General features: G+C 44.1%; 1 protein-coding gene across 1 annotated transcript in view; it reads right to left on the bottom strand.

Moving 5' to 3' along the window:
• Positions 1-216: 216 nt before the first annotated feature.
• Positions 217-10,857, bottom strand: part of LOC121569764 (thyroid hormone receptor alpha) — a 110,344-nt gene continuing 99,703 nt past the window's right edge. Inside the window, exons 6-10 of the mRNA XM_041880943.1 lie at positions 9,914-10,061; positions 9,544-9,749; positions 4,572-4,718; positions 3,671-3,929; positions 217-1,625 (exon numbers count right to left, since the gene is read on the bottom strand). Of these exons, the coding sequence (XP_041736877.1) occupies positions 1,375-1,625; positions 3,671-3,929; positions 4,572-4,718; positions 9,544-9,749; positions 9,914-10,061 (1,011 nt within the window). The 3' untranslated portion in view covers positions 217-1,374. The remainder of the gene's footprint in view (positions 1,626-3,670; positions 3,930-4,571; positions 4,719-9,543; positions 9,750-9,913; positions 10,062-10,857) is intronic.

Below are 10,857 nucleotides of genomic sequence, written 5' to 3'. Positions count from 1 at the left end.
GGTAGGTTTATTTTAACAGTGAGAGACACTTATTTCCCTCATTAAAATGCAAATCAATTTATAACATTTTTGACATGCGTTTTTCTGGATTTTTTTGTTGTTATTCTGTCTCTCACTGTTCAAATAAACCTACCATTAAAATTATAGACTGATCATGTCTTTGTCAGTGGGCAAACGTACAAAATCAGCAGGGGATCAAATACTTTTTTCCCTCACTGTATGTATATATATATGCATATGGGATAAGAGAGGTATATATATGATGAGAAGTATATGGAGGTAAACCAGTGGGTATATATGCAGGTACAGAGGTATATGTGCATGCAGGTAGACCGGTGTACTGTATACATGCAGTAAGATAGGTATACAGTACATGTATGTATGAGGGTAAAGGGTTGTGTATATAAATGTAGGTACACTTGCACCTTTGCACAACAAATTGGATATTGTTTGTATTCATAAATAGGTATGTGTGTTTGCATTGTCTTAAAGGGAGGTATATGTGTAACTGTAAGGGAGGTATGTAAGGTATAGGGAGGTAGGTTCACGTCTTGTTAGGAGGAGTTTGGGCTGCACATCAGGGGTGGAAGGGAAGAGTCCAAAAGAGAGAAGTGTGGGGGTTCACTTGGTAACTGTCCCAGTGGAGGCTGGTGAGGAGGCCGGTGAAGAGGGGAGCAGGTGGAGAGTGGAGCCCCTGATGGAAGCTCGATTGTGGGACAAAATACAGCAGCTATCTGCCCTCCTTGAGTGATGGGCGGCTCTGAAAAGCTACGTCAGTCCATGTATGAATATGTTTGTCTATAGTAGTGTGTGTGTGTGTTATGTGAATGTAGATGTAGATGTATATCAGTGGCTGTATGTGTGAGGTTTGATTTTGTAAAGGAGTGTGATTGTCTGTAAATGTAAGTGTGTGTGTGTGTGTCTGTCAACCATCTGCCTCTCAGAGTGATTGCCCTCCACTAACACAGAGCTCCACCAGTACCAGTACTCCAAGCAGACCTCGGGGGCTTGGGTTTGCATATATGTTCACCAGGTGTACATTACAACACAGGAGCAGAACACCGCTCAGGGCTGCTAGCTTCTCTGTCAGATAGAGACGCACAGTGCTGCCATAGACCATCAACTCAGAGAGGGGCCCAGCAGCCACAAGAGCCCCAAGTGCGGCCAGGAGGGGACAGAAACAAATCATCAAAACGGCTACGCAAGAGAAAGCCTTTTTGTTTTTCTCTGTGACTTTGTTCTTGGTGACTATCCGTGCTGCTGGTGGTGGTAGTGGTGATATTGTGTTTCACAAAACAAAGAATGATGCCAATTTTTAACCCCTTTTAACCCCTCTCTCTTCTATCTCTTCCACGTCACAAGTCAGGGGTCAGTTCACACTTCCTGGTCCTCGAAGACCTCCAGGAAGAGCGGAGGGAAGAGTTCGTTGGGACACTCCACCTTCATGTGGAGGAAGCGGCTGGCGTGGCACGCCCCAATCATCCTCAGGTCTGTCACCTTCATCAGCAGCTTGGGCCAGAAGTGGGGAATGTTGTGATTGCGGTGGTTGATGTAGTGCTCGAAGGCAAGCAGGTACGTCTCCTGGCACTTCTCGATCTTATCTACTGACGTCAGGCCCGAGCGATCTGAGAGGAACGCACAAATACATACAGTTGAAGTCGGAAGTTTACATACACCTTAGCCAAATTCATTTAAACTCAGTTTTTCACAATTCCTGACATTTAATCCTAGTAAAGATTCCCTGTCTTAGGACAGTTAGGATCACCACTTTATTTTAAGAATGTTAAATGTCAGAATAATAGTAGAGAGAATGATTTCTTTCAGCTTTTATTTCTTTCATCACATTCCCAGTGGGTCAGAAGTTTACATACACTCAATTAGTATCTGGTAACATTGCTTTTAAATGGTTTAACTTGGGTCAAACATTTTGGGTAGCCTTCCACAAGCTTCCCACATTAAGTTGGGTGAATTTTGGCCCATTCCTCCTGACAGAGCTGGTGTAACTGAGTCAGGTTTGTAGGGCTTCTTGCTCGCACACGCTTTTTCAGTTCTGCCCACAAACTTTCTATAGGATTGAGGTCAGGGCTTTGTGATGGCCACTCCAATACCTTGACTTTGTTGTCCTTAAGCCATTTTGCCACAACTTTGGAAGTATGCTTGGGGTCATTGTCCATTTGGAAGACGCATTTGCGACAAAGCTTTAAACTTCCTGACTGATGTCTTGAGATGTTGCTTCAATATATCCACATAATTTTCCTTCCTCATGATGCCATCTATTTTGTGAAGTGCACCAGTCCCTCGTGCAGCAAAGCACCCGTACAGTATGATGCTGCCACCCCCGTGCTTCACGGTTGGGATGGTGTTCTTCCGCTTGCAAGCACCCCCTTTTTCCTCCAATCATAACGATGGTAATTATGGCCAAAGAGTTCTATTTTTGTTAAATCAGACCAGAGGACATTTCTCCAAAAAGTACGATCTTTGTCCCCATGTGCAGTTGCAAACCGTAGTCTGGCTTTTTTATGGCGGTTTTGGAGCAGTGGCTTCTTCCTTGCTGAGCAGCCTTTCAGGTTATGTCGATATATAGGACTCGTTTTACTGTGGATATAGATACTTTTGTACCTGTTTCCTCCAACATCTTCACAAGGTTCTTTGCTGTTGTTCTGGGATTGATTTGCACTTTTCGCACCAAAGTACGTTCATCTCTAGGAGACAGAACGCGTCTCCTTCCTGAGCGGTATGACGGCTGCGTGGTCAATGGTGTTTATACTTGCGTACTATTGTTTGCACAGATGAACGTGGTACCTTCAGGCGTTTGGAAATTGCTCCCAAGGATGAACCAGACTTGTGGACGTCTACCATCTTTTTTCTGAGGTCTTGGCTGATTTCTTTTGATTTTCCCATGATGTCAAGCAAAGAGGCACTGAGTTTGAAGGTAGGCCTTGAAATACATCCACAGGTACACCACCAATTGACTCAAATTATGTCAATTAGCCTATCAGAAGCTTCTAAAGCCATGACATCATTTTCTGGAATTTTCCAAGCTATTTAAAGGCACAGTCAACTTAGTGTATGTACACTTCTGACCCACTGGAATTGTGATACAGTGAATTATAAGTGAAATAATCAGTCTGTAAACAATTGTTGGAAAAATGACTGTGTCATGCACAAAGTAGATGTCCTAACCGACTTGCCAAAACTATAGTTTGTTAACAAGAAATGTGTGGAGTGGTTGAAAAACAAGTTTTAATGACTCCAACCTAAGTGTATGTAAACTTCCGACTAAGGGGACAGGACAACTTCACCGCATCAAAGGGACGATGGACGGGGCCATGTACCGTCAAATCCTGGGTGCAAACCTGGTGGCCAACTACAAGAAACGTCTGACCTCTGTGATTGCCAACAAGGGTTTTGCCACCAAGTACTAAGTCATGTTTTGCAGAGGGGTCAAATACTTATTTCCCTCATTAAAATGCAAATCAATTTATAACATTTTTGACATGCGTTTTTCTGGATTTTTTTGTTGTTATTCCGTCTCTCACTGTTCAAATAAACCTACCATTAAAATTATAGACTGATCATGTCTTTGTCAGTGGGCAAACGTACAAAATCAGCAGGGGATCAAATAATTTTTCCCCTCACTGTAACGTTTCACAGCCTCCTGGCTCCTCACCTGAGCTCATGAGGAGCACGGCCTGCAGCAGGGCCACCTCCGAGTCGTCCAGGTTAAACTGCGCCAGGCTCTTGCCCAAATCAAAGATGGCGTCCGACACCACGCCCAGCCCGCCATTCTTCAGCTGCTCCCTCTTCACCGCCATCTCGCCGCTCAGGGTAAGCGTCTCGCTCTCGGGGTCGTAGCGCACGGCGGCGCGCAGCGACATGATCTCCATACAGCATCCTTTCAATAGGATGATCTGGTCCTCACAAGGCAGCTGGAAGGAGGATAGGAGAGGGAAAGGTAGAGAGAGGGAGGAGGGGAGAGAGGGGAGACAGGGAGACTGTTAGTGTACACCACAAACACAATCAGGTCGTCCCATGGCAGTGAGGGGCCTGAGAGGAAACCTATAGTCTGAGGTAGAGAGCACTAAAGGGCATGACACACACACACACACACACACACACAGACAGACACACACTGCAGTCCTCACAAGGCAACTATAGGGCATAAGTACATTATACACACATACACACAGCCTGGGAACAAACTGAAAGAGTTCATGTTACTAAATATCCAGTAATTCTAGCAGCTACCATCACCACAACAGTTAGCTACATTATTCCTCTGCTGGCCAGTGAGACTGAGTTGATGTTTATTTGTAATGATCGTCCAGCTACAGATTACATAACTGGTGAATCTGTGAGTCCTGTGCACCCTAGTCTGAGTACTGTGTGTGTGTGTGTGTGTGTGTGTGTGTGTGCACGCATGTGAGAGAGTGCAGCATTATTAGAGACTCACAGGGACAAATGAGGACACAGGACAGAGACAGATACACACAGGAACTCACACACACACACACACAAACATACAGGCGCACACACACACGCACACACTACACACAGTGCTTTAAACCCACCTCTGAGAACATGGGCAGTTTTTTGGCAAAGTCGACGACGCGTGTGATGGCGGGGGTGATGATCTTGGTGAACTCGCTGAAGGCCTCCAGGTCTACCTTGTCTCCGTCTGGGGTGGGAGCCACGGGGGACTGACCTATGTCCTCAGGCTGGGGACACAAAGATGGCGTCTAATGAATAGTCCCACCGGGCAAACACAGTCAGATCAACAAACATCCACTTCTGGTTTGATATTCAATGGGTAGTCACCAGACCTGGGTTCAAATATATGCGCATTAAAGTATTTTGTATTTATATACAGTACTTATTTTCTGTGTATTTGAGTATTTTCAAATAATGTGGCCGAAACAAACTACTTCTATTTGAAGTATTTGAAACTATTTTTAAATGATTTCCTATAAACAGCCTACTATTTGAAACTACCTTCAAATACTTGTTTCCAAATACATTATTTCAAAAACCCCTAGGACCAAACAGACCTGGGTTCAAATGCATGGAATATTTAAATATTTGTACTTGAAAATAAATGTGTCTGTGTTTTTTAGTACTTTCAAATACATGTCAATACTTTCCAAGTGTATTTTCAAATATGAGTTTGTTTGTTTTGTAATTGAAATACCCTAAATAGTATTTGAACCCAGGTCTGGTTGTCATTGTCAACAAATCTGGTTAAAAGTGAGAGAAAAAATGTGTACATTGATTACTTTTTGTACAATTATAGATTTTGGCCCAGAGGTTAAAGTATTACACAATTTAACCACACAATACACTTATATTTACAATGTGGTTGTGGGTGGATACAGACAGTGCTGGACAGGGCTGGTTACGGCTGTATTCAGATCAGCTTGGACTGACGAGCTCTCTGATCAGGAGCCAGTACTGCTCTATTATCTGATCTGCTGCCAGAAGGTTTGCCAGGACATCTGTCCTATTATCTACAGTGAGGGAAAAAAGTATTTGATCCCCTGCTGATTTTGTACGTTTGCCCACTGACAAAGACATGATCAGTCTATAATTTTAATGGTAGGTTTATTTGAACAGTGAGAGACAGAATAACAACAACAAAAATCAAGAAAAACGCATGTCAAAAATGTTATAAATTGATTTGCATTTTAATGAGGGAAATAAGTAAGTACACATCTCAGGAGGGATTTTGTCCCACTCCTCTTTGCAGATCTTCTCCAAGTCATTAAGGTTTCGAGCCTGACGTTTGGCAACTCGAACCTTCAGCTCCCTCCACAGATTTTCTATGGGATTAAGATCTGGAGACTGGCTAGGCCACTCCAGGACCTTAATGTGCTTCTTCTTGAGCCACTCCTTTGTTGCCTTGGCCGTGTGTTTTGGGTCATTGTCATGCTGGAATACCCATCCACGACCCATTTTCAATGCCCTGGCTGAGGGAAGGAGGTTCTCACCCAAGATTTGACGGTACATGGCCCAGTCCATCGTCCCTTTGATGCGGTGAAGTTGTCCTATCCCCTTAGCAGAAAAACACCCCCAAAGCATAATGTTTCCACCTCCATGTTTGACGGTGGGGATGGTGTTCTTGGGGTCATAGGCAGCATTCCTCCTCCTCCAAACACGGCGAGTTGAGTTGATGCCAAATAACTCGATTTTGGTCTCATCTGACCACAACACTTTCACCCAGTTCTCCTCTGAATCATTTAGATGTTCATTGGCAAACTTCAAACGGGCCTGTATATGTGCTTTCTTGAGCAGGGGGACCTTGCGGGCGCTGCAGGATTTCAGTCCTTCACGGCGTAGTGTGTTACCAATTGTTTTCTTGGTGACTATGGTCCCAGCTGCCTTGAGATCATTGACAAGATCCTCTCGTGTAGTTCTGGGCTGATTCCTCACCGTTCTCATGATCAATGCAACTCCACGAGGTGAGATCTTGCATGGAGCCCCAGGCCGAGGGAGATTGACAGTTCTTTTGTGTTTCTTCCATTTGCGAATAATCGCAACAACTGTTGTCACCTTCTCGCCAAGCTGCTTGGCGATGGTCTTGTAGCCCATTCCAGCCTTGTGTGGGTCTACAATCTTTTCCCTGACATCCTTGGAGAGCTCTTTGGTCTTGGCCTTGGTGGAGAGTTTGGAATCTGATTGATTGATTGCGTCTGTGGACAGGTGTCTTTTATACAGGTAACAAGCTGAGATTAGGAGCACTCGTTACCTGTATAATAGACACCTGGGAGCCAGAAATCTTTCTGATTGAGAGGGGGTCAAATACTTATTTCCCTCAATAAAATGCAAATCAATTTATAACATTTTTGACATGTGTTTTTCTGGATTTTGTTGTTGTTATTCTGTCTCTCACTGTTCAAATAAATCTACCATTAAAATTATAGACTGATCATTTCTTGTCAGTGGGCAAACGTGCAAAATCAGCAGGGGATCAAATACTTTTTTCCCTCACAACAGTAATGTTAAATATTATTTACAGTTATTATGTTATCCAGGCTCCAGTGATGTATGTACAGTGAGGAAAAAAAGTATTTAGTCAGCCACCAATTGTGCAAGTTCTCCCACTTAAAAAGATGAGAGGCCTGTAATTTTCATCATAGGTACACGTCAACTATGACAGACAAATTGAGAAAATCACACTGTAGGATTTTTAATGAATTTATTTGCAAATTATGGTGGAAAATAAGTATTTGATCACCTACAAACAAGCAAGATTTCTGGCTCTCACAGACCTGTAACTTCTTCTTTAAGAGGCTCCTCTGTCCTCCACTCGTTACCTGTATTAATGGCACCTGTTTGAACTTGTTATCAATATAAAAGACACCTGTCCACAACCTCAAACAGTCACACTCCAAACTCCACTATGGCCAAGACCAAAGAGCTGTCAAAGGACACCAGAAACAAAATTGTAGACCTGCACCAGGCTGGGAAGACTGAATCTGCAATAGGTAAGCAGCTTGGTTTGAAGAAATCAACTGTGGGAGCAATTATTAGGAAATGGAAGACATACAAGACCACTGATAATCTCCCTCGATCTGGGGCTCCACGCAAGATCTCACCCCCGTGGGGTCAAAATGATCACAAGAACGGTGAGCAAAAATCCCAGAACCACACGGGGGACCTAGTGAATGACCTGCAGAGAGCTGGGACCAAAGTAACAAAGCCTACCATCAGTAACACACTACGCCGCCAGGGACTCAAATCCTGCAGTGCCAGACGTGTCCCCCTGCTTAAGCCAGTACATGTCCAGGCCCGTCTGAAGTTTGCTAGTGTGCATTTGGATGATCCAGAAGAGGATTGGGAGAATGTCATATGGTCAGATGAAACCAAAATATAACTTTTTGGTAAAAACTCAACTCGTCGTGTTTGGAGGACAAAGAATGCTGAGTTGCATCCAAAGAACACCATACCTACTGTGAAGCATGGGGGTGGAAACATCATGCTTTGGGGCTGTTTTTCTGCAAAGGGACCAGGATGACTGATCCGTGTAAAGGAAGGAATGAATGGGGCCATGTATCGTGAGATTTTGAGTGAAAACCTCCTTCCATCAGCAAGGGCATTGAAGATGAAACATGGCTGGGTCTTTCAGCATGACAATGATCCCAAACACACCGCCCGGGCAATGAAGTAGTGGCTTCGTAAGAAGCATTTCTAGGTCCTGGAGTGGCCTAGCCAGTCTCCAGATCTCAACCCCATAGAAAATCTTTGGAGGGAGTTGAAAGTCCGTGTTGCCCAGCGACAGCCCCAAAACATCACTGCTCTAGAGGAGATCTGCATGGAGGAATGGGCCAAAATACCAGCAACAGTGTATGAAAACCTTGTGAAGACTTACAGAAAACGTTTGACCTGTGTCATTTCCAACAAAGGGTATATAACAAAGTATTGAGAAACTTTTGTTATTGACCAAATACTTATTTTCCACCATAATTTGCAAATAAATTCATTAAAAATCCTACAATGTGATTTTCTGGATTTTAATTTCTCATTTTGTCTGTCATAGTTGACGTGTACCTATGATGAAAATTACAGGCCTCTCTCATCTTTTTAAGTGGGAGAACTTGCACAATTGGTGGCTGACTAAATACTTTTTTCCCCCACTGTATTCATAAGTGCAGCCTATTTTGTGTGTGTGTGGTGATGTACTGAGTGAGGTGATATCCTGAGGGATTGAGTGAGGTGATGTACTGACTGAGTGAGTGAGATGATGAACTGAGTGAGTGACTGAGTGAGGTGATGTACTGTATGAGTGAGTGAATGAGTGAGAGAGAGAGCGATTGTACCAGTACTCTGTCTGTTATGCTTGTTTTCGAGGCTGTGGTTATCAACACCTCAGATATGCACTGGATCAATCCATATCTTAGCAGATCCACATGGCAACTTTACTTTCAACAATAAAACTCTCTTCACACTGCCTCTCCATGCTGGGTCTCCTTGGCCTGGTTGCCTGGCAACAACTGTTTGGACCTCAGCGCTGAGGCAACCATCGCTACGGAGACACGTGTGTATGCAGGAAGCACTTTCCTCTCAGAGGGGGCATGAAGATTCATGAGTGCCTTTCTGACTGGCATTCCTACGGTTAGTACGGCGCTGACAGGAGGCAGCATTCCTATGTGACACGCAGTCCTCAACCGATCAGTGTAGACGAGTCGTCGCGCTATCTGACGTAAAACAACGAGTATGGAGAGGAGTTAAATTAATAATAATAATAATATGCCATTTAGCAGACGCTTTTATCCAAAGCGACTTACAGTCATGCGTGCATACATTTTTACATACATTTTACATACACGCAATTAGACTTGTGCAATTCAGTCAGTGAGTCAAACCCCCATTCACGAATTGGTGAATGGACCATTATTTTATGAAGATTTTTAATTTACTGAGTAAATCGAGTACACACACAAATCTACCTGTTGTTGATTAGCTTAACTTAGCCCTAGCCTATTCTATTTGAGCCTATCCTATTTTAGCCTATAGCCTAGCCAACTTTAGATTAGCCTAGCATCTCACCAGGAACTTGCGTTTCTGTTTCCAGTGGGAGCCCTGCGCGTTGGTGTGGCGGTGGGCCTCTGTCACATGGCGGATCAGCTCCCACTCCGAGCTGTCGGGCTCCGGACGCGTCTGCAGGGTCTTCACGATCTCGTCCTTCTTCCTCTTCTCCCGGTTCTCCTCAATCAGACGCCGCTTAGCTACCCGCTTAGAGTCGTCCAGCACCACTAAAGACACAAACAGAGTTGTTTTGTGAACCTACTGTATTTCAGTACTAAATGTAGAGGTAATGGGAGCGTAAAGCAGTGAGCAGGTAAGTGTGATATATTGTGAAATATATGGTTGACACTCATGGTTCCACACTCATGGAGTGTGTGTGTGTGACACTCACGGTCCATGGCCATGCCAACTGCGATGCACTTCCTGAAGCGACACAGTTGGCACTGGTTCCTTGTGATCTTGTCGATGATGCAGCAGCCATCGTACTTACAGGAGTAAGCCGGGTGAAGGTTCTTCTGGATAGTGCGCCTGAAGAAACCCTGTGGACATTGGTTGCATCAACTTAGTTATTTCAAAGTACGTTATCAACATCATGACGTTGTATCAACCACATTGCTAGTTTGTTAGCTTAGGCACTAAGTTCATAAAACTAAAAAATGTTCTGCAATGTTGAAAGTCCAATAACAATGTGTGTATTATTTCAATTTCAACTTATTTGAGAAGAAATAGGGAATTATTTAAGAAAAGTGCAAGGGTGACAATATACACTATATATACAAAAGTATGTGGACACCCCTTCAAATTAGTGTATTTGGCTATTTCAGCCACACCCGTTGCTGACAGGTGTATAAAATCGAACACACAGCCATGCAGTAGACAAACATTGGCAGTAGAATGGCATAACTGAAGAGCTCAGTGACTTTCAACGTGGCACCGTCATAGATAGGATGCCCCCTTTCCAACAAGTCAGTTCATCAAATTTCTGCCCTACTAGAGCTACCCCGGTCAACTGTAAGTTCTGTTATTGTGAAGTGGAAACGTCTAGGAGCAACAACGTCTCAGCAGCGAAGTGGTAGGCCACACAAGCTTATAGAACAGGACCGCCGAATTCTAGACGATTCTGTGCTTCCAACTTTGTGGCAACAGTTTGGTGAAGGCCCTTTCCTGTTTCAGCATGACAATGTCCCCGTGCACAAAGCGAGGTCCATGCAGAAATGGTTTGTCGAGATCTGTGTGGAAGAACTTGACTGGCCTGCACAGAGTCCTGACCTCAACCCCATCAAACACCTTTGGGATGAATTGGAACGCCGACTGCGAGCCAGGCCTAATCGCCCA

Source organism: Coregonus clupeaformis, chromosome 7 (genome assembly GCF_020615455.1).
Source record: "Coregonus clupeaformis isolate EN_2021a chromosome 7, ASM2061545v1, whole genome shotgun sequence".
NCBI classification, from domain to species: domain Eukaryota; kingdom Metazoa; phylum Chordata; class Actinopteri; order Salmoniformes; family Salmonidae; genus Coregonus; species Coregonus clupeaformis.
The sequence above is the reverse complement of the archived record's forward strand: the minus strand, read 5'-3'. Positions and strand labels throughout refer to the sequence as shown.